We start from the raw sequence: 27,267 nt of genomic DNA on the forward strand, positions 1-27,267 counted from the left end.
ACACAATAAATATCGCGAGAGCATCACAAAGCAGATTAATTGTTTATGCAATAAAACGGAATTATTCCGTATTTTTCTGGAGACGCCGTTGATATCCAGGCCAAGATTTTGACATACGGCCACTTTCTCGTTGGATCGGACGACACGGGAGTCCGAAAACAAACGGACAACGTCCACATGTTTGCCGTAAATGGCTTCGTTTTCCATCGCGGAGGTCGCCAACATGTATAGGTCGAGACGAAGGAGAACGGAGCCGATAAGAGTTGCGCGACAATTGATTCATAAGATTATACGACATGAGATTACATCTCATGTTTTAAGACTGATGATTCATTAGCGAGATTTTGTATCGATACAAATTTCTAGAAAACGATAAAGTGGCAAAGACAGTTACATGCGGAGAGAAAAAATTAAAAGGTCTGAAAATAAATCAATTTCACGTCGCGAATTGAGCAATCGATATAAATAAGCGGTGACTTAAAAATCTTTGAATTGAACGGAGTCCACTATTTTATCAGATAATTGTGATTAAGTCAAAGTTAGTTTCTTAAATAACGTCCCTCTGTTACTTCCCGCTGTCATTTATCGCCTTCGTATGCGGACTTAACGCCGACATTAAGTGTACGTTATGACAATCGCTATTCGATCGCTAACGCGTCATTGCGTAACGCGTCGCAAAACCACTTTGATGCCATTTAAAGGCAATAAAAGCACCCCACTTAATGAAGAAAGGATCGAGAGCCGGGAGCATTCGCCTAAAACGAAGCGCGTGGGCCGTACAAGGAGATCTCGTTAGTCGCTTTTGTATACTGCCACGTCGTCGGTGGAATGCATCATCCGCGTACCAAATTCAGAACGATTCGGGACGTCCGATATCGTCGAGCATTAAAAATTAATTTTACAATCGCATTAAAATTATAAATACAGCGCTCGAACGTGCCGCTTACCGCGTGAAATATTAATTGTCTATCACGAGCTGTTTGTTGCAAGTTACATTTTGGTTTGACTTGTTTCTTACGAGCACGAATGATGCTCTCTTCGCGACGACGAGAGGAGAAAAATAACGGAAGCTTTTGCTCGAAGAGCAAGAGATCTCTCGGCCGTATTTGGCTACACCCGCATGCAGTTTGCATGCTTTTTATTTTTTTTTTTTTTTTTTTTTGTTGCCCTCTTTCGATTGCCCGGCCTATGCCGCGCCTCCGTTACATCGGCTGAACATGTCTCTGCGATTTTGCACGTACCGTCTTCCCCGTGTACTTTTATCACGCCGGTGAACGTGACTTCAGCGTTCCCGAAGACCGCGGCATAATCTTCGCGTCGCGTTTGGTAGATTACAACTGTCAATAATACAAAATCCATTTGTTGTTCCGTCGATTAGATATCTATGAGGAAAATCTGAAGTAGAGGTAGGTCACTGTTAGCGCGCAGTTTCATTATCGTCATTTTCTTTTTCATCAAGTCGGAGCAGATTGATTAGATTCGCGAGATGACGATCTTACAGTTTAGTCGGATGTTTCGTTGATATTTCCAGGGAACGTTCCCGTTGATTAAAATGACTCGGCGGGTTAAACAATTTATGCTTTCAATTACTGCTTTCGGTCTGTGCTGTCGATTTATGCTAAGTTATGAGATCTCTAGAACGTTATTCGGGGTCGCGTGCTGTTTGGTCAATTCCTGTTCGATACACCGGCCGCATTTAATAAATCGAACGAAAGAACGCCCCGTGCTTGGCTCTCTTTCGGCATAAAAGCACTTGTATTATAATAAGTGGCACACCGCTTTCTATAGCGAAGGATTTCTCAGCACATATCTCGAATGCTGCGAGCAGCAAAAGATTCGTAGGTGAAAATGCGATATAATATTTGACATACAAAAGAACTCGGGTGATAAATTATTTCAGTCATTAAAAATATGTATTTCTTGAATAAATTCGGTGCAATAAAAAATACATAAAAAAAAAAACATTAAGGAAATAACGTGAGGTATTAAATAATTATGGTAATTAAAATGTCGATTCAGTACTCCTTAAACGTAACGTGTGACTGTCGAGATATATTTCCTCGCGGTTGATGTCATCGATATATCCAGCTGAAATTAAATGTGAATGCATCACTTCAAACACCGGTGCACTTTGCGCCTCGCGAGCATACGATTCAAAGATTAAATCACACGTATTAAATAATTTTACGCAGTTAACGTGTATGTAATTTTACGTGGTATGCATAACAAGAAGAATAACAGCCTTGCCTGCGATATTGCGCAATAACTGGATCATTTACCACGGTATATCATTATCTAGAAGTGGGATTTCAATATTTCGAATGCTGTGTATTAGTAATCGTGAGCTTGGGATCTCAGATATATTTTAACTTGTTTTTGATCGACCGATAGATTATTTAATTTACTTAATTAAGTAATTGGCAACAGGAGCTTTAAATTTCTTTTTTTTTTTATTTTTTCGACGATGTATAATTCATCAGAGATGTTATAACAAATTATCAAATCTAAAGATAAAGTATAACTGCACGGGAGTACAAAAATAATTTTATTTTATTAAAAAATTGTATAAAATAATGCGCGATACAGAGTAAAATACCATTACGTGTCATCACATAAAATGATAAATCATTGCGTGTTATCAAGTTATCACATTTTCGATTGATTGTCAAGAAAATCCATAACTAGGTTGTTAAATTCCTCAGGGTATCTCAAGTGAAGATTGTGTGCGCCTTTTTCGAAGATGTGCAGTCTGTAAAAAAACAGAAAAAAAGAAAAGGTGTAGATATTGGCAAAAAAAGATTTTCCAAACTACTTTGAATTTCTTTTTTAAAAAATCTATAAAGGCACGAACTTTGAGTTGGCGATATGTTGCTTCAGATACGTTGGATGTTCCGGGAGGACCATCGCGTCTTTAGCTCCGTGGATGATTAAAGTCGGACACTTTATCTTCGATAAAGACTCCTTGCACAAATTGCCGTTTTGCTTCTCGTACAATCTCACTACGCCGTCCACCCAATCCGACCATGTCTTTTGAAAGTAATCTCTGCCGTAAACTTGAATCATAGACGCTTTCATTCTTTCCGACCACTTGTCGATGTCCCTGATACCTAGACAGTAAAACATGTTCGATTAATTGTTGCACAAGCAGATCAAATGCTTAACGTATTCTCAATAGCAATAATATCGTTTCAGGAGAGTCATACTTTCATATATTTTCGTCTCGTCCGGATGTATGTACGAATTTGCCCCAAAGACGACCATTTTACGGACGTTGTCGGGATACATAGCTGCGAGTAAAAGCGAGGTAATGCCGCCGTCGCTCCAGCCGATCAGGGAAAAGTTCGTGTAGCCGAGGGTCTTCATTAAATTGCGAGCGTACGTGGCATCGCGCTGGAAGAAGTCGTCCGGGAAAGTTCTGTCGGGCGGCCGCGACTTTCCGTAACCGGGTGGATCCCACGCGACTATGGTCAGCTTGTCCGCGTTCAGGTTCTCCATTTGCGGCTTGAAATCGGTCCATATCGTCCCTGAAACCATTTCGTTTACAGTCTTTTTTTCTTCACAAGTTTAATTTCGGACTTTGTATACAAATATCATTCGGATGTTCGTTACAAAGCAAATATTATGATTAGCAAAATAGCAGAGAACGCTAACGGCAATGGAGAGAGAGAAAGAGAGCGATTAAGCCGCGATAATTAAATAGAAGTTATCGTAAAAAAATTGTTATAAAAATTCGATATATTTTTTTAAACGATCCAACGTTGAAGAAAACAACGTTATCTCGCTCTTCATCAAACAGTTCAAACACCATATTCGTGCTAGCAGCCCCGGTAGATGGCGGCAAGTACTGATTACGTGAACATGCGAATTATCACTGTTTTAATACATACAAAAAAAAAATACAGATTGTTGCACAATTTGTTTTTTACCTAGGGCACCAGGTAACAGCAAGACCGGGTGATCGCCTCTCCCGACTCTGGCGTAATTGATTTCCGCGTCGTCCACTTTGACCTTCCGTTCCTGTTAGGGAAAAATACATTCCTTTTACCAAGAGTAACAATGGTTCGTGGCAGGATCGACCGAGTAAAAGGCAAGTAGCGGTCGCTTTTCGCTTTACGCTCGCGTCTCTCTACGTACCTCCATCTCACGAGTTTTACTCGATGCAGTCGACAGCTGCCGGCTTCGCACGGATCCGGATTTCACGATTCTGCATAACGCACTCGCGAAGCGTACGTACATCTTGCACGTGCCAAGTGTGCACTTTGGCAGCTTGTGATCGGCTGATGAACAGTGAATGGTGTGCTGCAGGGTCCGCAAGCAGCGCGCATCAGTATAGCATTAGTATCGTCGTTACAGCATGCGTGTAGTTTAAATTTAAATTTCTGTGCCGCGATAATAACGGTGATGCGATAACGCGCTGTTGATAAGGCGAAGGAGCCTTCGCCTTTTTTTTATTTCTTAATATTTGTTTCTCGTCGTTAAAAAAGTCGTCAATCATCGTAAATAAATAATTTTTCCCCATTTATCTTCTTCTATCTCATATTTATCGGTTTTTAAAAATAAAACTCGTTTGCGCTTTGTTTGTTTAATTCCATATGGCGCGACTGCTTGTGAAACGAAAGCGATGCACTTGGGCGCAGAATTGAAATTAATATCGATCGAAGCGAACGTGTATTACAGAAATGATAAGCCATGCTTCGAAGAAAGTTGGAAATTAGATTTTTAACAGCCGTGTGATCATTAAAATATTTATTTTAGAACTATACAGTAATAGTAAAAATGCAAACAAATATCAAATGTAGATATAATATACAGTCGATGGCGATAATGATTGAAAAAACCAACGCACAGACTATTGTGTGATAAATAAATAAATGTAGTGCGGTTTTCGGTGATTACATAAATTTATAATTGTTCTTACAAAAGTTACTACAAAAGTCTTGCGGCAGCAAGAATTTACAAGCTAAATGCAATGTAGCATATATATATATATATTTGTATATGATTTTTAGATTTTTATCATTGTCATTTCAAAAGGAAAAAAATATAAAAAAAAAAAAATAAAGAGATCTAGTTCAAACTTGATATCACTCAAATGCGTTGTTGAGAGAAATGCAGATAGTTCTGATTAATCATACACTTAATTATAATCCTATCACTGATAAAAAATAATGTTAAATGATTCGAAATGAGGTCATGGCTTATCATGAATCCTGTTGATTGCGATTGCTCTGCGTTCGATCGAGCGCTCTGTGATATTCTTCCATGAGATACTTTTTGTATCTTGTCTGATTGTTCCAAAGCTCTGCCGCTTCATGATTTAGTGGGCTCTCGTTGTTAGGCTCTGTATAATAAAATGCAATTTGCGAATTAGTGTCTTGCACCGAAGGCCGATTTGTCGTGCGGTTATTCGACTTGTTACTTACCACCAAGAAGAGATTGTATAGAGAGTAAAATTGTACGAACGTCGTACAATGCGCTCCATTTGTCTTTCAATATATCTAGACAGATGTTCCCACCGTTATCTACGTTCGGGTGAAAGCAAGGTGTGGCAAAACGTACTATTGGAGCGCTATACGGATAGCTGTGTGGAAATTCTAAGGTCAGCTTAAAGGTGAGACCGTCGTATACCTACAACATAAAGGAAATATAGAATCTTCGTCAACTTCTTATATTGAAAATATTAACATGATCAAACTTTTTATCGATAACAATATTTCTCAACAAAAAAAAAAAAAAAAAAAAAAAAACAGAATAGTCCAAGGAAACCTGTGTCAGGCAACCCTACCGTATCTCTTGGTCCTGTGATAGTCCCGATCCATTTGAACAAGTTTTCTCCTTCTGGGAAAGCAGATACTCCTTGCTCAGTGCTCATCATCAGTACCATGAGTTCCTTTTGCAACCTGAACATTCAACACGAAAGAAATAAACGCAGGTCGATTCCCTATGAGATAAATTAAAAATATCAACGACGGAAACGTTGTAGAATATCGCAAACTAGAGTCTCGTCAAGAATTGTTGACGGAACGCGTTGAGTCCGAAACAACTCGCTAGGTTATGTGACCCGAGGTGACGTCGATCGCGTCGCGAATTCTTGGATAGGGAAACCAGAGAGGTTGGGAACGGGTCGCGAATGGCACGGCCAGGTCGTACGATTCGCGATCGACGCCTGAACGGCCTTGGAATCACTCGTACCGTTTGCTAACTGCATGATTGTCCTTCGGCAGGCTCTGCTTCTCCTCGGCGGCCTTGGTCGGCGTGTTCTGCATCGAGCTGAACGGGTTGACGTTCTGTGCCATCCTGGTGGCACCGGGTGTTCCTTGGCGTGAGTCGATCGGGCAAGAAGTATCGTCTTCGAAGCGAGGGTCCCCTCTCTCTTTCCGTCTCTCTCTCTCTCGCGCTGATTCCAGCTCCGATTGACGGCCACAACAGCACAGCGGAAATTTGAATGCTGCCACGCGTTCTACTGTCAGGTCTGAAAACATCGGGCGACAAAACAGCTGTTGTTTCGTCGGGTGGCGGCGCGCCGCGCGGACTTGCGTCGCTCTCGCGAGTCTTCGTTCGAGGCGTTCGAGCCTAGCTTCAGGATTCTCGCGGGCCAACCGTCGCGAGATCGCGCGGATCGACTTGACGACCGCGTTCCGGGAAATTGCCAGTGGCCGAGCGGTGCGATCGATACCCTCGCCGTGGCCAGCATTCGGTCCGGGAGCCCAAGTCGTCGTCCGAGACACGAGAAGGTGAGAGGGTACTGAAGTGGTCGTCGAGGGGTCGAACCTGGGGTTTTAGTACGGGGTATATCGATCGAGAGTAAAACGTCTTACCTCCCATCGACGTGATGACCAAGGTGACGCGCCGTGAGTCGGCACGAACGGACAGTTGCGGTCCGGACTCCCGCGACACGTAGCGCTCAGGGTGCGTTTCTCGGCGGACGAAGGGAGCTGTTGGCGATGGCCTCGATCGAGAATGATTGCTGATTTGCGGCCCGATCCCGAGGTGGTGCGAAAATATGGCAGCGGCGCAGAGCACACCGGAGTCGGACACCGGCAGCTTCGAGTGTTTCAGAAATTACACGGCGCCGGAGGTGTTCGTGCAGGGCCTGGCCGGCATCGTCGATCAGCAGGATGTCGAGTCGATGATACGCGCTCAGAAACAGATGTAAGTCCTCGACCTTGAAAAGATACTGGTACTTGGTAGCTTTCTTTCGGTTCGTCATTTATATCGTTTACTCTTTATCTTGCGCGTTTTTAGGTTACAAAGGTTTGAGAAAACCAACGAGATGCTGACTAACTGCAACCAGCTGTCGGTGAACAGGCTGAAAACCGCCGGCACGGAGTTCAAGAAGCACACGGCTCTTCTAGTCGAGATGAAGAGGGACCTAGATTATATCTTTAAGAGAATCCGCCTGATAAAGAACAAGTTGAGTCAGCAGTACCCGCAGGCGTTCAATGGTAATTAATTATGTGATAAAATAAAAAAAAAAAAAAATAAGAAATGAGAATATATAATATAATTAATTATTATCTATTAGTAACATTATTTATTTCGAATATGCAGAAGCAGTGAGAAGCAGCTTGGCGGAGGAGGTTATTGTGGAGGACGTCGATTGCCCAGTGAAACCCCTCGAGCCGGAAGTCGTGCCACTGCCGTCTGGGCCGGCTCACGCCGATCAAGATCCCGATTCAGACGGTAATGAAACCTCCATTAAAAATAGTCATACCGCTAAGGAATGAGCTGCCGGCGACGGTTCAAGTGTAAAACAATTTGAGAATGAACGTGTGGAACGAACGGCCGATTAATTCAGGTAACGCGCGCTAGGCTTCTATCAGACTAGAGATTGAGATCAAGATTGAATTTAATCTCAATCATAATCTCCAGTCCGATGCGGGCTTTATATTTCTACACCGGCGGAGACGAATTGCGGTACGAGAGTACGTCCGCGCTTTGTTGCGAGAGACCAGAGTGACCTATTTAGTCTGAACCAATTGTTTCGAGATATTCAAATGATTTTATTGTTGCAAGTTGTATATGTGAACTACATTAGCTATATGTGAATGCATAAGAGACTATTTTAGAAAGGGAGAGAGAGAAAGAGAGTATTTCTACTAGAAATCGATGTTAAAGGGAAGCGACGTGTTGATCGTTTCTTGAAATTGCGCCCTACCTGACGCTCTACGCCCCTCCCCCCTCCCGTCGAGAATGGGCTACTAGTACAAATCCGCTGTAAGGAGTACCAGTCGCGAAACCGACATTTTCCGACTGTTTGCGCATATTTTCGTTAGCACTCGCATGTGTAAAACTGAATCGCATCGCTGACAAGTATAAGCTCGCAATACGGAGATGGTACAAAGTAAATTTCCTTACTAGCTTAGCTTAGTTTAGTTTAGGGAGGAGATTAATAACTAACATATTGTGCTGATACCTTTTCTATCTCGAGTAAGTAGCGACGTGTCGCGCTTGATTTTCCGACACGCCGCGTAGATATCAGAAGACGTTGAGTACGGAAGTTTACTCTTTTGAGTGTCTTGAATGTTCTCTCTTTATTACGTAACTTTCACCTCGACTCGCCGAGTAGGTGTGTACATATCGTGGAACAACGGACGCTTTCGATGTACGATTTATCGCTTCACCCGGCGTTCGGCAAGGAAGCTTATTCATGTTACGTAGTGGATTATTGTAAATAAAGATCGTCTACCTCGTCGCACACAGAGTCGTCTATTTCACGCTACTCCGATAGGTATGTCTACGATTTATAGTTTTGGTCGAAACCCTTTTTGAAAGAGAAATATATCCTCGCGACTCTTGAGTTGAAGTTCGGTAACGTGCCTGCGAGGACGTGTAAGCCTTAGGGGTGTGATACGCGTTGCTACATCGACAGTCTAAAAAGTCGTTTCTAGCGTTTATGTCTCTTAGAACGTACGCACAGAGCACGTCAATTCTGCACTCTGCGAGCTAGAGTCGTTCTCAAGGTGCTCAAGTAGATCTGTTACATGCGCACATTTCACTGTAATGTTAAGCGTTTCGGTCAGTCGAGAGGAATAGAGAAAGAAAAGAGAGAAAGAGCGAAAGAAAGAGAGCGACTGAGAGAGAAAGAGAGAGAGAGAGAAATATACGAGTGTTCTTTGTTCGTTCTCGTTTTCCTGCGGTTTGACTCATCCTTCGATCAAGCTATCCTTGTCCTTTCTGCGAGGTGGATTAAAAGGCCACAGTAAAGTAAAAACATAAAGAACTTAAAAAAAAAAACAAAAACGGCGATAATTAGCTAGAGAATTAATAATATAACTTCCATTGTTGGTGTACAGTGCCGGTCGAGGAGTTTCAGTTTGCGAAGCTGCGCAAACGGCGAATAAAGAGTAACGACAGCTCGTCGACGGAGAGCAACAACGATCAGAGTAACGCCGACACGTCGTCCTGCACGTCCGACACCGGCTGAACGTAAGCCGGGGCAGTAATGAGAGTATGTGGGGAGGGAGACCGAGAAACGCTCGTCGTAATAATTGTCCTCGGCCGTCTCGAGGGTTGCTCGAGAGCGCCGTGGGCTAATCGATCGGCCGGATCAATCGGTCAGGCGATAAGGGCCGTCGGGGATCGCCCGTGCACAGCAGCCTATCTTCGATATCTCGCTGTGCGAGCTGCGAGTTTGTGAACACTGTGAATGTTGAGGATAAATAAATTCTTTGTACATGGTAGAAGCGGTGTTGGTCAATTTCGTGCGACTGTTTCTGGTGACAGGGCGGAGGGAAAAAGAAATGGATCAGTGCACTTGCGGACACTCGGGAATCTTTAATTCGGGATCGGGAGGATCGCCGCCACCTGGGGCGTTTCATTAGGGAGGACGCGGCCGTCGACGTCGTGAAATATGTCTCTTCCTCCGGCCGGCAAAGGTGGCGCCGAGATTAATGCGGGCGCTCTTCACGGCTGCATCCGCGCCTCCGGGCTCGCTATACTTAGCCGGCGCGGCTCACGTCTGGGAAAGATTCACGTGACTTCTTTCGCCGCGTTAATTCAGGAAGAAAGACATTTCAAGTGTCCGCCGCACGTGTTCGGCGCAACGAGGGTACGTAGTGAGGCGACGTCGATGTCCTCGCGGCACTTTGGAATGCGAGGCGGCGTCGTGAACCGCCGCCTTCCCTTTCGCTTATCGACGTCAAACCCCCCTTCTCCCCCCTAAAAAAAAAAAGACAATATACCGCGAGACCGAAAAGGACGATGCGAATTTAATTGCCAACATCTTACCGAAATACGAACAAGAGGACTGAGAACAGAATTGTACAAATAATTTTGTAAAAACGAAATCCTTCGTTTCCGTCTCTCTCCTTTTTTTTTTTTTTCTCTTTCCTCAATTCAAAGTTTATTTGCTAGTCTTTCCGCGGATTTCAGATATTTGCTCCGCGACCTCCGGCTTTCCAGATTCCCCTGCGTAATCGCGCTGTAACCGGCGGCTGTAATTATTTACGGATTAACGGGATCCGCTGCAAGCTGCTGCCGGGAAATCGCGCGGCCGGTCGCGAATGTTAATTTTTCTTTTGCGGTTTGTTATCGTCCGCCGTGAAATATTGTCGGGCGATCGATTTCTAAGCTCTGTTTTCTGCCATCGATGGGCCCGCACCGCGTGCGGACGTGTGCGTCGCACGTGTGCGTGTACACGCTCGCGCGAGTGCGATGCTCTCTCTTCGCGCGCGCCGGGGAAGAGACGCCAGCCGTCGCGATGCCAGAAACCAGCTGCGCCTCAGCTGTTTTCTATCCATTTCGCCTTCGCTTCCTTTCTCCCGGCAGCGATTGGGCACTCCGAAATAAAATCCTAGATAGACGCGACACGTGGGGCGCGTATTCGCGCTGCGCGGAATTCATCCTGACGATTCGTGTATGTATAATTAAACCGCGCGGCGTATTCCGCGCGAAAACTCCGCTCTGGGCAGTGCCGGTTTCAAAGATTATTATTATTTAATTTTTTTTTTATTCTTACAAAGCGTATTTAGAGCAATTTATTTATTACATTTTTTTATTCAGACACTCGTGAATATAGTTATTCGAGATTTTAAATTCCCGCCGTATATACGTTTAATGTAACGCACGCGGGAGTATGCGAAACGACATGCAAACCATCCGAGAGGCATTTCGCGTAGAGTTTATTCGCGTTATTGGACTATCTTCCTCTCTTAAAGTCCGCGGTCCCAACTGCTTGCGCGGGGCGCAATTCATTTGCGCGGGCCGCTGTTGCGGATATTGCACGCGCGTGCTAACGCACCCGAGAAGAATGCATTTCGGCGAGGGGCTCGCGAGGGAAGGAGGGAGGGCGGGCGGCCGCGGCGGTTAACTACACTCCCGATAAAACGCGGAAACAGCTGTTTAATCTTATCCGGTCCACCTGCGCCGCGCGCTCGATATTTACTTTCATTCTTCTAGCGCGTCGCGTGCAGCACGCGCCTCTGAAAACACACGTCTTCTGTTGACATAAGCATAACAAAGCTCGTTTCCACCCGTCTTAGCGCACGTGTGCCCCGCTGATAGCCCCGGTGCGCAAATTTGACAATATCACAACGCGTCCGTTTCCCGGCGAGCCGCGGAAAAACTCTCGAGACGCCTTTTTTTCCCCGTGCACAAGTCCAGATATTTTCGATTTAAAGCCGAAGACTTTTTTTTTTTTTTTTTTTTTTTTTAATTAAGACAGTAAATCTCGGGAATGTTTAACATCCGATTAATTACAACGATCGTGTTTTACTGTTCCGCGTTTCGGTGGGGAAAAAGTGTGTCGCGTTGAACGCGACCGCGGATTACGGCGAAGCTCGATGGAAGTAAAGAGACGCGGCGGAAGCTACGGGCGCGCGAAGCAGCCGGAGAAAGACCGACGGTGTTTTTGAAAGCTGCGATATTTCCCTCTCCCCCCTCCCCCCCGGTTCCCCCTGTGCACCCGCGTGCCGTTGCCCGGATTACGTCTAGTTGACGCGGGCACAACGGCGACCGATGCAAAGTAATACAAAAGCGCGCTCGCTAACTCGTCGGAGAGTGTCACTGGCAGCACTTCGGATTGAACTTTTCCAAGAGCCTCGGATGAGCTAAAGAAAACGCGCGGGACGAGAACGGCGACCGGAAGATGCGGCTTACTCGGGAGAGCAAAACTCTCTCCGGGAACGATTAAAACCTCCGGGGTCTCCCTCCCGCGGATATCTACGAGATAAGAGACAGGCACCCTGCCTTTTCAGTCTTTTTTTTCTTCTTTTTTTTTTTTTTATATTTTTTAATAACGCCGACTGATGATCCGCGGATGCGATTCCCGAGAAGCTCTCGATCCATCACATTTACATGTCGGAAAATTTAATTTCCATCGTACATACTCTTTTTTGTTGTTGCTCTTCGTTGACGAGGCGTCAACTACTGGTTTCTCCGAACTGACCGTGCAAAAGTTATAAATGTAAGTTATTCTTAGAGGGTGAACGGGGTTTTTCACGCAAGTATGCACTATCTCCGGGGGACCAATTAAGGCATACGTTTTGCAAGTCTTGTTAGTCACATCGACCGAAAGGAGCGTCTTCCAATAGAGTGTCTGCAATAAAACCTACTCGCTGAATTCGCTCTCTATCTCCCAAGGCAAAGGACCTTTCAGTCGCTCTCTCGGCTAAACGCAGGATTTATTTATTTTTTTTTTTTTACTTTTTCTCTTTTTTTTTTCCGCCAGCGCGTACGGGCGACAGAGCGGGCGGGAGCTTTGTAAAATCGGCGGATGCGGCGGCCTCTCCCTCGCCGGAGGAGTGACTTCGTGCTATTGACATCCGCTTCTCGTGGTATCGACATCCCGGTACATGCCCGCCCGTGCCGGGAGCACGATCTCGCGTCACTTCCAGAGAGCGAGAACGCGCGCGAGAGAGAGAAAGAGAGCGCGGCAGGAAGGGCGAGGAAGGGGTGGGCGCGGGGGTGCGTTCGCTGACTCTGCGTCGGTGTAATTTTCGCACTCGTGCAAAATTACACCGTGCCGCGGTGCCGATAAGTCGTAAATTACGGGCACCGTAGGTGGATCGTGTAAAACGCGGCCGCGGTCAGACCTGCGATTGACGCCATCACTGCGCTTAAACTTACGGCCGTACGTCGAATAAATCGGAATTAGCGTTTAATCACACACGTCCGTTCGATACGCGCCGGCAGAGTTGGTAATTGGGTCTCCGAAAATTCCCGTAACAGCACGTCTTCACCGTTTGCCTCTCCATTGTTTTACCGGCGGTTTTTATCGTCTTCTCTTCTCGTTTTTTCTCCCTCCGCGTTCGAACTCGTGTACCTCCCTCCCCGCGGCGTATAAAAAAATCCCTTTTATTTTATCTCTTTCCTTCCTCGGCGCTTCTTTGTGCGTTAGGCTCCATTCTACATGTTAGCTTTTGTTCCATATCTGGTTATTTTCGAGGGACTGTTACTTACAGAATGGCTTCGAGGACTGCTTTACGCGTGACGAATATCGAGTCGCGCTTGACGCTTCTTTTGTATGCGCCGCGGCTGTTTATAATAATATATATCAAAATTAATTGACGCCGTGATTTATAGACGGCACGTATATCTATTTACATTGTCGCGTCGTTCGTGTTCCATATTCGTGTTAGGAATTGATGAATATCAATCAGGTGCGGTACAATAGGACTTTTGTCCCGGCGTAATGCTCTTCGGAGGGCTCGGTCCGACGTAAAAAATATAATTGAATCGCCTACATATATATATATATATATGTTCTGTTAGAAATATAATAATGTAGCTCGAGCAAAATATAATTTTCTTTTTCTCTCCGCGCGACGACGCGCGAATTTCCGCTTCGCCGTCAGCCACCGTGAGGGTGATCGGTGACCACGCGCGAAAGGGGGTGAATTTACCGTCGCGGGCGCAAGACTTGGTCCGCGTAACCGTTGCACCGAGTCGTCGAATGATTTGCTATTCGCGCCCGGCTCCGGCCGCCGAGGGAAACTTAGATTGCTTCGCCGACTAATTCCTATCCGAGCGGCCGCGTTAATTCGACGTCGAAACTCGCGGCGCGTCATACCTGAAGCGGCTCGATAAATTACTCCGCCCGTCCATCCAATTACCTGCAGCCCCGCTCCGTCATTCACGGTGACTGCGGCCCGAACTCTCGTTATCTGTTTTGTCGCTTCTTAACCGCGACGAATAAGCCGGACGAGCCGTTTCTACCGTCGTAGATTAATTTTAATCGCGGTTTAACTTACCCTTCGCCTTTGCTCCGATACTTGGAATTAAAAAGAGATAAAAAAGAAAGATAAAAAAAAAAACATTGGCTAGTTAAACCGAGATTAAAATTAATTCCGCGTTGACGGGAATTATATTTATTATTAAGAGTATCATAGAATTAGGAATAAGGTATTCTTTTCTCAGGTTGTCGTTTAATGTTTTTAACTTTTACGCTCGATTATTATTATATTTTTTTTCTTAATTAAACAGTATTCTGTCGGGCTCGGTCTTTGACCACGGCGACAGGCCCCGAGGTAAGCTCCGACGTCCTGGCATCCGATCGCGTGCAGACGGGATCCCGGGATCTCGCGTCAGAGCGCGTACGCACGAGTGTGTACGTGGCGATGACAGGGTGGCGTGACGGAGTGCTAATAATACGTATAATGGGTCGGCGGCGTGGTGTGTGCGCGCGAATTCGTGCCGATAAACGCGCGCGTCCACTCCGGTCCGCAATCTCGGCGTGTACACACGTGTCATCCTGAGCAACGGGCCACGAGTGCACGCACGTGTCCGCGCATTCGGAGACGTTAATTCCGCCGCGCGACAGGCTTAGATCGGATATCCGAGAAATTCTAAAACGGGATCCTTAAATTAATTCTTACGACGCCGGACGGCGCTAACGAGATCCCCCTGAGCGGCGTGTTCGATTTTTAAGTCAACCGCGCGTTTGAGTTTGCACGTAAAATAAACGCTTTTATCTTCTTTCTCTTTTTTTTTTTTTTTGTTTTACATTTTTGGACGGAAGGTTTGTAAATGAAATTTACTTCGCGGTTCGAAGGAAAGAGATAATTTATTTTGAATACAATGGAGCTTTGAGATTTTTGTAATCGCGAACTTTTCTCGGCACGGTGCGTTTTTTTATAATTATTATATTAAAGTGTGTATGCACTTGGTGAACGAACACCGAACGAACACAGCGACCGGAACATTCGCCGGTGATGTGTGCCGTTATCGTCGGTGGGGTGTTATTTTTGTATTGATTGATTTGTTTTTGAATGTTCGCGTTTGCTGTTCGTTCGGTGTTTATTTGCTAAGTGCACACACACCTTTACAAGTCGCGAATTATGTAATCCCGTGCGAAACTATGCCGGTTGGACGGCGAGTTTCGAGGATCTCGCGATCGATCTATCAATGCCGGAACGTCGGCGCGTCTTCCTGCGTCCTCCAGGAAGACAGCTGGCGCGATCGTGGGTCGTCGAGCATTCCTCGTCAACGGCCGAGTTTGGAAATCGGGTCTGTACTCTCGAGTGCCTGACGAGATCCTCTCGAAATCGAAATGAACGTGCCTCGCTCGAGCAGTAAGAACGATGAGAAATATCGCCGCTCGGGCCAAGTTTCTTAAGCTCGCTTTTTCGCAACTCGAACACGTGCGGGACGTAATTACAATTTTCATTATTTCCGCGATTAGACTCTTAGGCTACCTTGCGGAAACCCTTGCAGGAACCCTCGCCAGAAACCCTCGCAGAGTCCTCGCGTCTGATTTGTAAAAAGGCGGCCGTATTTTTCCACTTCCGCGTGTAAATTACGGCAGTATTGTCTAGCTCGACTGCGCCGATTTGCGCGTGTAGTTTTTTATTATTTTTTTTTTTATATATATATATTTTTTTTCCCCCCATACCTTCGTGATCTCGCGCCGAGATTTCGGTGCACAGCACCGGTGATCGATGTCGCGCGTCGCTGAAAACGGAGCGGCAAAGGAGCGTGGCGCAGGATTCAAAGTGCCGAGGTGAGGTGAGGCTGCACCACTCGCCGGTGTCGGGGCCGAGGGGGGGGGCACGGGAGGACCAAGCTATTTCTCAGCTTCAGCGGCAGAGCCTTTCTTCGCGGGAATATATCGACACGTCAGGAGCACACTGGCCCGTTTACAATATCGCGTATAGGAACGTGCGCGCGCCTAGATTTCGACCGTCTCGCACCTCGTCGTGCGAGGAACCATCTCCTCGAAACGATTCCCGCATCGATCGCCCTCCTGGATCGTCATCAAAAATTATCGGGAAGCTCTCGAAAGGTTATTTTCTATAGCGCGACGTAACGGCGCAGGGCGAATATTTCAAGTGACGTTATTTCCAAAGAGTAAAATTTTGAAACGTTATTTATGATTGTTAAATCACTCGCGGGAACTAATTTTGAAGTATAAACGCCGCGTTGAAATAAAAGAATACTTTACAGGTCGAGAATTTTGATAAGAAGCGGAGAGCGCAATAAAGCGGACCGCGGTGCGTCCGCTCGAGATCGTTCTTTCAAATCTAAGTTCACCGAAGTTTCCTATAGTCTTCGGAGCGTTATCAAAATCCTGCTTGATCGTCTCGATCGCGTAATCCGCGGAAATCCCCATATCGCCGGGGCTCGTTCCGGGGATCTACGTAGAGCGCGTAAACGGTCCGAAATAACTCTTGCCAGGTGTCTCGCGAATTGTTACCATCGCTGCACTTCGGGAAGTCATCGCCGGATATCATAATCATCGCGCCCGGAGATAGAGGCGTCGCGGGTTAAGGCTGGCCGGAGGTTGCGTGGTGGATTCACCACCTCCGCCACCGGCTGGCTGGCTGCCTGGCGTCATCCTTTCCGTTCTCCAGCGAGACTCTCAGTTGGCCGCCGACTGCCGTCCGTGCGTCGCGCACGCTCGCGCCGCTTTGCCGTAGTGTCGGGACCTCTCGCGTCGTCGCATCCCGTCGTCCTCGACTCCTCTTTCGCTTTACCGCGCGGATCCAAGTATCTTCGAAGACGTATCTTCTCTCATTTCGCATCGGAATTTCTTTCCCCCTTTCTCCCTTTCTACTTCCGCGGGTTTTTCAAGATTGACTCCGATCTCGATAACGTTTGGAAACTTCTGTTTTCTCGATACTTCGAAACTTTTTCCCTCTCGAGATATAGGATCCTTCTTCTCTTTCCCCCGTTTTGCATTTGGATCGCACGGACGGGACGTCCTCGCTTGTCTATTGACCGGTGCCGAAAATCGGAGAAAGAGTGCCAATCCCGCGCACGATGAAGCGTATCGTCGACGCTCGCTCGCAGGAGCATCTACGGCGCTCGTGAAAAAAACCCGCGTACGCGAAACTGTGACTGATCGACAACCCGCCGCCTTCCCTGGATATTTTTTTTTTTTTTATTTCGTTCTTTTTTTGCGGTTTAATCTGGCACGCCGATTGATCGTCGATCAGGCAGGAGGTGAGAATCCGCTTAAGTTATATGACACTCAAGTTCTATCGAGCAAGTATTTTTTTTTTTCTTCTTTCTTTCTTTCTCTAGCGCTTGCGATAATTATTGTGCGACTTCGCGAAGGAAACGAAGATAAAACTCGATACGTGACACTTGGCGCGTCGAGTACAAAGGCGTTACATTATTTTTCAAATTAAAGTACTCGCGTCTTTTGAAATTTAATTCCCTTTGTGCTCTCGCACAAAGAGCAGTCGTTTCCCTCGATCGTTTCCGTCTCGATAATTAGAAACGAATTATCTTAATATTATTCATAAAACGAAGTGGGAATGTGATTTTAATAATTAAATGAAGAACCTACGTACGCGATGGGTTGCTGTCGCATTTGTAACATAAGCTGCATGCTCGCATATGCTTACTGGCTCGCTAGATCTTGCACATGCACATGAGGCGATATTAAAAATGGCTGGCATGCGGCCGTACGTGCACCGCGGGCATTAATTTGTACGCCGGTATTCTCGCGACGTGAGAAATAATTGCTTGATTATACGTAGCGGCCGCGAGGGGCCCAGCGTGTAACACGACGGGCGGGCGCGGGAGGGGTTTTGAATATTGAAACAAATTTTTTAAGTACATAATCGCACGTGGCCATATGCTCGCAAAATTCGCGCCGCAAGGTTCGTGGATTCCCCGACAGCACCGAGATAACTAGGATATCGCGTGCCGCGTACGAAGCCGCTGTCGTTTTCGCCGACACTGCCGACGATTACGATTGCACCGCAATTTTTACGAAAGTAACTCCACGTGCATGACACTCGTATCGATTCCGTTATTAATGAGAAATGCCACATTTTGACCTTTTCCTTCGCGTACAACTGCAGCGCGGGGGTAGCTCTGCCGCGCACGAGTATCATAAAATCGTGGAATTAAAACGGACGCGAGATTATATAATATAAAAAAAAAAAAAATATATATATATATATATATAAATTAGTTATTGTTAAAGGGGAAAAATGTAACGATTTAACAATAAGATTTCTACATAAATAATCCCCCTCGAGCTTGCTCGAGGCAAAAAGTATTCGTTCCGTTGACGAAGTCGGACGAACCGTAAGAAGTAATCGCTCGTAATACCTTCGCAGAGAATTGTATATCTATATACCGCGCCGAAGGGGGAGGGGAGGGGGAGGGAACTTATCGCACCAAACACCGGAGGAATCAAGCCGCCGGGGTGCAAAGAGTACGTATGTAATGCCGGTAGACTGCGGGGGGTGCGGATGAGTCGCCGCGGGGCAAAGACTACCCGAGGGGAAACTTGAAGTTTTCTTCGACAGCGGCACGGAAGATAAGGACCGAACAGCGCGCGACGAAAACCCCTGTCAGGTGCACCCTTTCGCACGGTGTTTGCCAATAATCGGTTCCCCGGCGGCGTATAGCGCGATTAACCGTGGCGGAAGCGCCGCGGCGGGTACGAATTCGCAGCCGCGCTTCCGCAATGTTCGCGCGAAGCCGCGCTTGTCGATCTTTACGCTCTCATCCCTCTCCGGCCCGCTCATCCCTTAGCATGCACCGTCGTTCTCCCTCGATGTGCGTCACTTACAGCGTTTCGAATCGCGCAGTTCCTCTCTCCGGTGCTCGCGTCCCTCGACGATTACACGAGGCTGCGATTACGAGACGCGGATACCACGCGTATATCGTAATATCTATTTATTTTTATTTTTCGTTTCTTTTTTATTCTTTTTCTTTTTTTTTTTAAGTTAGACTTTTATAGAAGACTTTCGAGGCGCTCGCTTTATAAATCGTTAACGAATCGGTCGCGGCCGAGATACCGCGGGAAGGAAGCTCGTTAAGCTGCGGGCACCGCTCGCGGGGCGCAGCGCCGGTGCAGGTACCCCCGTGGTCCATGGGGTGCCTCGCGCGTGTGTACACGCGTGCTGCAAGGAGCGCGTACCGCGCGTGCACGTACACTCTCGCCGGTGCGGCGTGTTATACCGAAGTATTATATCGATTAACTGTTGGCAACAGAAGAGAGGCGGAGGAAAGCTTGTCAGGGGCTGCGGCGTGGCTTTGGCTTTCCTATATTATTAATCTTTCTCTTTCTGCCTCCCTTCCACTTCCTCGCGCTCTCGTTCTCTTTCTCTCTCTCTCGCTCTCTCTCGTTTTCGCCCTCTGTCTCTCGCTCTCCCGCGGCCCACCCTGGTGGCTGCCTTCCGCTTTTGCCCGTCGTCTCACCCCTCGCCCACCTCACCCCCCCTCGAGCGAGCTCTGTCTGCCGCTGCTGCTCCGCTCGACCTGCCATATACGCGTCCGTCGAGTCAGTCAGGTGTTGCGGGCAGCTTCCGCGCTTCAAAGAGAATCAAGAGTTACGGCCGGAGAGAGACTCGACCTCGCCGCTTGCTCTCGTGGTCTCCCGACGGTGCCTTCCGGTCTTTCCCTGGTATCTCCGGTTTCGTTGCGTTGCGTTGCGTAGCGCAACTCACAGCGGTACCAAATCCGAATCGCCTTTTCCGGCTAGCATGCAATTAACCCGCGTTAACAGTGGCACGTAAGTTCCACAAACTTGACGTTTACATCACAGATCGCTTTGTGGAATAACGGCGCAATCTGTGGACGTACAATCGTATAATTTTTGTTTCTTGTAAAGAGATATTAAACGAAGCGGAGATTAATTAATGGCGGATGACGTTGAAGCGGTGTTCTTTAATCTTTATTCGCTCCTTTTTTTTTTTTTTTTTTTTTTTCCTGTAGTTTCTTTAAGAAGTAATCGGCCGAGTCCGAGCCAAGTGACGCAGGGTTTTTAAATTGAAAAGCCACGTATACAGAAAATGTTATCTATTCGCGGATGATCGAACGGTATCGTGTCGTCGGTTACAGAACGCAGCGGCAAAATAGATTCATACCTCACTAGCCCATAGAAGTGCCGGCAATTGCGTCGGTATACTGTTACTACCTATCCGCGTATCTAAACGTTCACCAGCCCCCGCATAGTTAACCACGTGTCCGACAATTTTCGCTGACACTGACGAACCGGCCGCACCATCGGCACACCTGCGAACGCCATCCGATATTTCCGTGGATATATTAAGTGCCGATCGATCGGTAGTTGCATCGTTTACCTGAACGGAACACTTAGAACGAGGGAATAATTCGCGTGTAAATAATATCCTTCAATTATATACTTTAGGCAAGTCTATTTAATCAATTTCGTAATTTCTTAAATCTGAAAAATTAACTCGACAACTGGTATTTTTTTTTTTTTTTTTAATAAACTTTGTAATCGAAAAATAGATTAGCAGTTAATAATGAAATTTGTCGTGCACATTAAATGTATATAAAACTATCATCCGGAGCCGCGAAATCGTATTTATGATAATTCCCTGGCATGGCCGTGACGGCCACGAAACCGAAATTGTCAAAATTTGGGCTTAATTATCAGCGAGAAATGACGTGCAATTACATGCACCCTGTAATTCGTTGACTGTTATTACTAATATTGAACAACGCGGTCATCCAATTAAGCTACAATATTATTTTGTCCCGAAAAAGAAATACCCGCGTTTTTTTATATATTTTATTTTCGACGTTAACTAAAAGCCAACTTTTGTTTCGCTCCAAAAATTTCCGCAGAAATTTCTTTTTTTCTTTTTTGAGAAATTTATATTCGATCGCGAACTTTTGTTTAACACGCGCGCGCGTCTTTTTTTTTTTTCATTTCTTTCTTGTTTTCTGGTGCTCTTACCAATACCGCGCGTAATCCCGCGCCGGCATTAGTCACGGGTTTCGTCTTATCCGCGTGACAGACCGTTTAAAAGATAAAACTGCGTGTAGAAAACGCGGGGTGACGAATGTTGATGGACCGGGCGCGGTGATTAATTATCCGTGCACGCGATGACGACGTCCCCCGATTATCTTCTCGTTAGCCCCGTGGAAAAAGTTGGTTCGTTTAACACGCTTGTGCCCCGCTAACCCGATACACCCGCGTAAATGGGACAAATCGTTTCGTTAATTGAAAACGCGGAGGGGGTGGCTTTTTTCCTCCCTACCTCCCCCCCCCCCGCTCTCTCGCCGCGCCGGGATTAGGCGGACGCAGTTGAGAAAAGTTATCGATATTTTCGATCACGGGGAGCGCTATCGGCCGCGCGTGTCGCCCGCGAAATAAAAGAGTTAATTGCGAATATCGGAGCGACATTCGGCGTCGTGAAATTTGTTTCCGTTTTAGCATTTCATAATTTTCCCCGGCGTGCACCGTGGCCGTTCCGGTTTAACGCCAAGTGTGTATACAACGCGGGCGGGGACGTCAAAAGCGGGTATAACTGCGACGTACCTGCGCATGACATCTTTGTAATGAAACCAAGCAGAACCTTCGCGGGGTAAAGCTTCGATACCATTAACGATGTAACGGTTTCACGTCGACTCCAAAGAGCGAAGTATTTACCGTTCGGTCGTTTTTCTCTCTTTTTTTTCCCCTCTTTCACTCTTCCACTTTTGTTCTTTCTTCGTCTGTTAAAAATTTCATAATGTGCAAAGTCGATCGACCAGCCCGCGTGCTTTCGCGGAGGTGAAAATCGCAACGAAGTATCCACGTTGACCGACGCGTTTATCATTCTACCTCTCGTTAAAAATTAATTGGCATCGCGTATCTAGTCGACGCGCACGAGTTTTAAATATATTTGTCACGCGAGCTGACGCGATAAAAAGAGAAGAGAGGAAAATAAAAAGGGGAACTTTGGCGGATACCGGGTGCGCAATAGGGCGTCATTCGCACGCGATCGTCCCGAAGATATCCCACCCTTCAAACGCGGCCGATGATCTCGTGGAGGATTTCACGCGGACGGTTCTGCCGAGCGCGTTAATTGGCGGCGGCTGCTGGGTCGCCGTTCCAAGATCAGGTCGACAGCTTTCGCGATGACGGCGACAACGAAAACGGCGAGCGAGAGATCGGGGTGGAGAGGAAAAATAGACGGAGAGGGAACAGCGGGCGAACGCATCGTCGAGAGGTCGACGACGACGCGGTGCGAGAGCGGAACGGGGCTCGCGCGGCGCGGAGCGGAACCGGAGCGGCGCGGCGCGTCGCGGCGCGGGCTCTGTGCGTGACATTTTTGTAATGAAACCATGCTAAACGCACGTCGCCCGCGCTCTCTCGGCAGTCAGTACGGTAGACATCTGGCCTGCCTCTCGCCCGGCCGTTCTAATATTGGAAATTTCAGAGTACGTCTCTACCCGCCCGCGCCTCTTCTCTTCGGGGGCGCCGTACCATGTGCGGGACATATGTATAAACATAAGCCCGCGAGACGCCGTAGGCCCCCGGTCTCTGCCAAAATGTGGCCGCGATCGATCCGCCGATTATTCGCCCGCCATCAGATTTCCGGCCGCTTCCGCTTTCGCCTTCTCTTTCTTATCGCGCGGGGCACCCTCGGCGGGACACCCCCAAAGACGTTCGCGCCGGGACGCTCCGCTACGTCTAATTTGCATTTCTTATTATGCTAATTCCGCCGTGGATTCTTTCGCAGCGAGAGCTTGTTTTCACCCTGTAAAATGAAAAAAAGATATATATATATATATATATATGATAGGATTTGAGATAGCAACGAATGTTTCACCGAGATGAAACAATCGGCTGACCACCTTGCGATAAGTAACGTTCCTTTTTCGCGAGTTCTTTTTGCCCGCTGGAAATATAAATCTATCTATTTATCTATCTATCTATCTATCTATCTATCTACGGCGCTTATCTTTCTCTCGTTCTCTCTCATCCCGAGCTGCTTTTTTCCCCACCGGCCGTTCTGGCCTCTGTCCGGCGCCTTTTTCCACCGTTCTTGCGCCGCGTCGCCGCTGAAAGTGCAGAGCGAGTTCAAGCGAAAACGCTTGATAGAGTCGCCGTCGTCGTCCCCGATGGGTCCTCCGCTTTATTTCGAAATTCCGCGAACGACAAATAATTGGACCGCCGAGGGAAACACTAGGGTGGGAGGGGGAGGGCGGCGGGCTGTGTGTTCTTGCTTATTACGGGCCAGTCGTTGCAATTATAATAATATAACGATTAATTAAATACTGCCCACAATCATTGTAATATTATTCGCGACAATAAATGCCGGCAATAATTACATTGATTGCAAATATAATTATTAAAATTAATTCGGTACCGCCGACATTATTTGCAACCTATCCTCGGCACTCGTCTTCCCTCCCTCCCGCCCCCCCCCCTTCGTCGCCTGGCTCTTTTAAAGAGACCGAGGAATTGATCGTCGGCGCATCCCGGCTGCAAAAGAGAACGAAGAATAAAAAGGAAGACAAGTCGGGCGGAGGGAGGGGGGGTACGGTGGAGGGATGGCCTCGCGCCCTTAACGTCCAGGCCGGGATCTCGCGTTCGCGCGCGAATTGCATTACCGCGCGCGCGGCGCCCGAGGCTCTTTACATCCGCGCGGCGCGTAACCGCAGCTGCGCGCAATTACGTGCGGCAGAGCCGCGGATTTTCTGCCGCGGCACGTATATCACTTTGCCGAGCGGCGCCGCTCTTGTTTGCTTAACTAAGCGTCTTAACGAATTGCCGGAGACGCGCGTCTCCGGCAAGTCGGAGGCGGGGGGGTGGAGGGCCAAAGCTCACCTTAACGACAACGAGGGGCGGCAGGGGGGAGGGACAGTGGGTGGTAAAAGCGGGACACCTCGCGGCGGCGATCGATCGCAGGTGACATCCGAGTTAATTGCGCCCCCGACGTTGGGCGCGCAACGATATAACCGCCGGCGGAAACGTTTTCGCGGACGCGCGGCAATTGATCCCGGGCGATTCTCGGCCCGGCGCAGTTTCCGTTCGATTACTCGCGACGCGAAATTTTCAAGTGACCGGACCGGAACGATTAGACACCGTCGCCCTAAAAAAAAAAAAATCTCCCACGTGCTTAACTTCGACCTACGTATTTTTTAATAAAACCCGATCAATTGCGCCGGAGCCGCGTATCAACGTGATACGGCAATGTTATCTCGCAGTAACGAACTTTTAATTACAGTTCGCATTTAACCGAAGTCTCGTGTAACAGACGGCCGGGGCGGGTTGGTTATAAACAAAGGAAAAATAAATATCCTTTTGCACAAACAAATGGCGAAAATCAAATTATTTCAAGCGTTAAGCCAGGCAATTAAGCGAGACGCTGGCCGCTGTTATAGGAACGTTTTATGTTTTATTTAAAGCACGGCGGCTTTCAGTCGATCTCGCGACCGAATTATTTTACTGAATCTTTCAAGGATCCATTATGTGCTTCTATTATTATTATTATTATTATTTTTTTTTTGAACAGTACAAAAGCGAGCTTAGCCTCTCCCCCTATTTGTTTGACGGTATAAATTAATATGTCGATTTAATTTTAGATAAACGTCGCGATTGAAATTTTCGAAACTCTTCAGTGAACGATAATCACTGTTTTATCAATCAAACGGGTTGCACTCGTTTCTATCGCAGCGGTACGTACCATCGAGTGTGACGCAAGATCGCGAATAACACTTGCGTGTATGCAGCGAGCGATTTGCGGACAACTGTAACAACAGAAGAAGGCGTCAATTAAAATTATGGTGGCCATCTGTCACAATAAAGACCGACACGTCGCGACCGCGAATTGTTCCGTGCCGAAATCCGGCGAAACTGCGTAACGCAACCTTTTTTTTTTCTCTCTCTCTTTCTCTCTCTCTCCCTCGTCGTCCGCGCGAAACGCGGAGGGTGGATTGATTGATGAACGACCATAGAAGAATCGGAGAGCGTTGTTACGTGACCAGAATATGGGCTGTTGACGTTTTTATTGATAGTAATCGCGGGTGGTGTAATAACGGCATTTGTTATTATTTCCCACCCTCCGCCCCCCTCCTCGATCAGATAATTGAATCGTTCGTAATTAGAGCAAGTCCGGTGCCGCCGGTTCCCTTTCCCGATCGCGCGCTGTGAAAATTTCAACATCGCGGCTTGTCGCCGTGCAGAAGTGAAAAGTTAATTGGGTACTTTTCCCTTGTAAAAAAAAAAAATTTTTTAGAGCCGGAAAAACCGTTTTTACATCTAGACAAAAATTATTTCACCACTTTGTTGTTATTGCACCGGACCTTTTTATTGCACCGCGGGCTTACATCCCGGCCCTCCCTCCGCTTTATACTCCATTGCGAACTTAAACAATTATTCACCCGGGCGTAAAAATTATACGAGCGGATTTACGCCGGGCGATGAAATTGTGCGCGATAGTTACGAATTTGTTATTAGCCCCGGACTTTGTTTTTTTCTTTCTTTCTTTCTTTCTTTTTTTTTTTTCCGTTTGCGAAGTGCGAACCGGGATTTCGCGAAGCGCGAGAACCGAACGGCGCCGGCGGGCTCGCGCCGAATTTTTTCACCGCGTGTCGAAAAGTCCGGGCGACGCAGCTTCCGCGCGGAAAAATTATAGCGAGTCATCCGCGCGGCCGTTCCTTGGACGCAACGAAGGGCTCGTTTGCATTTCACGTTAATAACGGGACCATGTGGCACCGAAGGCAGCCTGCTGCCAGAGCGCGCGCGTCAATAAAATAAAATTCTATCCGGAAGGGAACGGGCGCGACGGCGGTGCGCCACGTGGATCTTAAAGATTACTCCCGTTTCCGCATTCGTGCCATTTAATTTCCCTCTCCCCCTTCCTCCTCGTCCCTTCTGCGTAATTTTGCCCGCGTCAAACCGAAAATATTACCGCGGCCATGCAAATCGATTTATACATACGCGACGTTATAAATCGCGGAATCGCATAACTTTTTTCATAAATCACGGGTACGGTTGCGCGAACGTCTACCAATCTAATATCATCCATTAAATATTGGTTCGGATCCGTTCGATATATAATATTTGCCCTCGGACTAAGAGATATTTTTATAATTGTATTTATTTAAATTTTATCGTATTGATCAAACTTTATTCAGTTGATCATACTGAGACGTTTTTAATTTCTTTCTCTCTTCTGTATTTTTTTTTTCTTTTTTTTGGGGGGGAGAGACAGGAGCGAAAAACCGATTTTCGCGTATGTGCACCGAAAACGTGACGCGCAAGGAGAAAGGCTGATTACTATAATCCAACGTATGCGGCCAGTAAAAATGGCGCAGCTGTTGGATTGCTCGTTATGATTATTTCATTCAATGAAACGCTATTCAATTTCCTTACAGCCGTGCTCTTTCCGGTGACATGGTTTTGTCTTCGGGCATTGAGTGGCGCGTGCACGAAACGCAGTATCGACGCACGTGATTCCGTTTCGGATAATATCGCCGTTGCATCCGGCGTAACGTTCCATGTGCGCGAGTAGATTAATCCGTTTATCAGAAAGACTCCTTCGCCGAAGCCGGATATAAAAATGTCGGTCGAAAAGAGTCCATTTACCTTCGTAACGATAATATCTCCGATAAGAATCCATTTTACGTAAGAAAAAAAAATAAATAAATTTACACATACAGGGCGTATATTTTTATTAATGAAAAGTTAGCTGTACATTTTGTAGAAAATCGGAGTATAATTAACGGCCTAAAATTGTGACGATAATCTGTGGGAAAATTTATTCGCGAATTCACTTGCGCGCAGCTCTCGCGAAATTATATATAAAAAAAAAAGAAATAATAATAGAAAAAGAAAAAGGAGCTGAACACGTTCGACTACTTTTAATGCCGAGAGTAGCAGTCGGCGCGGAGCACCGCGCTCGTAAAAGTCCCGGCATCGCGATTACCGTAATAAATATGAAACGAGATCCTGCAGTGTAAGCACGGGCCAAAGAAGAAGAACCGCGGGGGCGCGAGCGTAAACGGAGAAAAGAAGCTAAGTGCGCGGCATTGCGTACAAAACGCGAGATGCTTACGCGGCGCGATATTACTCTGCGGTACCACCTGTCAACCCGATGTAAATCTTTATATCTAATGTTT

The 27,267-nt window shown here is 46.9% G+C and overlaps 4 protein-coding genes across 5 annotated transcripts in view; 2 read left to right on the top strand and 2 right to left on the bottom strand.

Annotated features, from left to right (window-relative positions):
* Nucleotides 1-2,532: 2,532 nt before the first annotated feature.
* Nucleotides 2,533-4,604, bottom strand: LOC139111134 (valacyclovir hydrolase). Its single transcript, XM_070671255.1, has 5 exons — nt 4,135-4,604; nt 3,927-4,017; nt 3,204-3,524; nt 2,852-3,107; nt 2,533-2,749 (listed from the first exon to the last, which is right to left on the bottom strand). The coding sequence occupies exons 1-5, from the start codon at nt 4,234-4,236 to the stop codon at nt 2,647-2,649; spliced, it is 873 nt and encodes a 290-aa protein (XP_070527356.1). The 5' UTR covers nt 4,237-4,604; the 3' UTR covers nt 2,533-2,646.
* A 278-nt stretch (nt 4,605-4,882) lies between these two features.
* Nucleotides 4,883-6,435, bottom strand: Vih (ubiquitin conjugating enzyme vih). Its single transcript, XM_070671256.1, has 4 exons — nt 6,193-6,435; nt 5,786-5,900; nt 5,424-5,628; nt 4,883-5,341 (listed from the first exon to the last, which is right to left on the bottom strand). The coding sequence occupies exons 1-4, from the start codon at nt 6,294-6,296 to the stop codon at nt 5,202-5,204; spliced, it is 564 nt and encodes a 187-aa protein (XP_070527357.1). The 5' UTR covers nt 6,297-6,435; the 3' UTR covers nt 4,883-5,201.
* An 82-nt stretch (nt 6,436-6,517) lies between these two features.
* LOC139111136 (kxDL motif-containing protein CG10681) lies at nt 6,518-9,121 on the top strand. The gene is made up of 3 exons (XM_070671257.1): nt 6,518-7,152; nt 7,246-7,445; nt 7,552-9,121. The coding sequence occupies exons 1-3, from the start codon at nt 7,004-7,006 to the stop codon at nt 7,725-7,727; spliced, it is 525 nt and encodes a 174-aa protein (XP_070527358.1). The 5' UTR covers nt 6,518-7,003; the 3' UTR covers nt 7,728-9,121.
* Nucleotides 7,552-27,267, top strand: part of Nvy (CBFA2/RUNX1 partner transcriptional co-repressor nervy) — a 39,822-nt gene continuing 20,106 nt past the window's right edge. Inside the window, exon 1 of one of the 2 annotated variants that reach the window (XM_070671252.1) lies at nt 7,552-7,683. The gene's annotated coding sequence lies outside the window, so the exon portion shown is untranslated. Of the gene's footprint in view, nt 7,684-14,926; nt 17,383-27,267 lie in introns of those variants that run through there. The other variant, XM_070671251.1, reaches the window with a different exon arrangement.

This window comes from Cardiocondyla obscurior, linkage group LG22 (assembly GCF_019399895.1).
Source record: "Cardiocondyla obscurior isolate alpha-2009 linkage group LG22, Cobs3.1, whole genome shotgun sequence".
In the NCBI taxonomy this organism is placed as follows: domain Eukaryota; kingdom Metazoa; phylum Arthropoda; class Insecta; order Hymenoptera; family Formicidae; genus Cardiocondyla; species Cardiocondyla obscurior.

Coding starts and splice junctions, on each gene's coding strand:
- LOC139111134 (XM_070671255.1), bottom strand. CDS start 4,236: ATGTACGTACGCTTCGCGAGTGCGTTATGCAGAATCGTGAAATCCGGA. Junction 4,018..4,134: donor GTAAAACTCGTGAGATGGAG/GTACGTAGAGAG, acceptor TTTCCCTAACAG/GAACGGAAGGTCAAAGTGGA. Junction 2,750..2,851: donor CAACATATCGCCAACTCAAA/GTTCGTGCCTTT, acceptor GTTTTTTTACAG/ACTGCACATCTTCGAAAAAG.
- Vih (XM_070671256.1), bottom strand. CDS start 6,296: ATGGCACAGAACGTCAACCCGTTCAGCTCGATGCAGAACACGCCGACC. Junction 5,901..6,192: donor AATCATGCAGTTAGCAAACG/GTACGAGTGATT, acceptor TTGAATGTTCAG/GTTGCAAAAGGAACTCATGG. Junction 5,342..5,423: donor TATACAATCTCTTCTTGGTG/GTAAGTAACAAG, acceptor TTTATTATACAG/AGCCTAACAACGAGAGCCCA.
- LOC139111136 (XM_070671257.1), top strand. CDS start 7,004: ATGGCAGCGGCGCAGAGCACACCGGAGTCGGACACCGGCAGCTTCGAG. Junction 7,153..7,245: donor ATACGCGCTCAGAAACAGAT/GTAAGTCCTCGA, acceptor GCGCGTTTTTAG/GTTACAAAGGTTTGAGAAAA. Junction 7,446..7,551: donor GTACCCGCAGGCGTTCAATG/GTAATTAATTAT, acceptor TCGAATATGCAG/AAGCAGTGAGAAGCAGCTTG.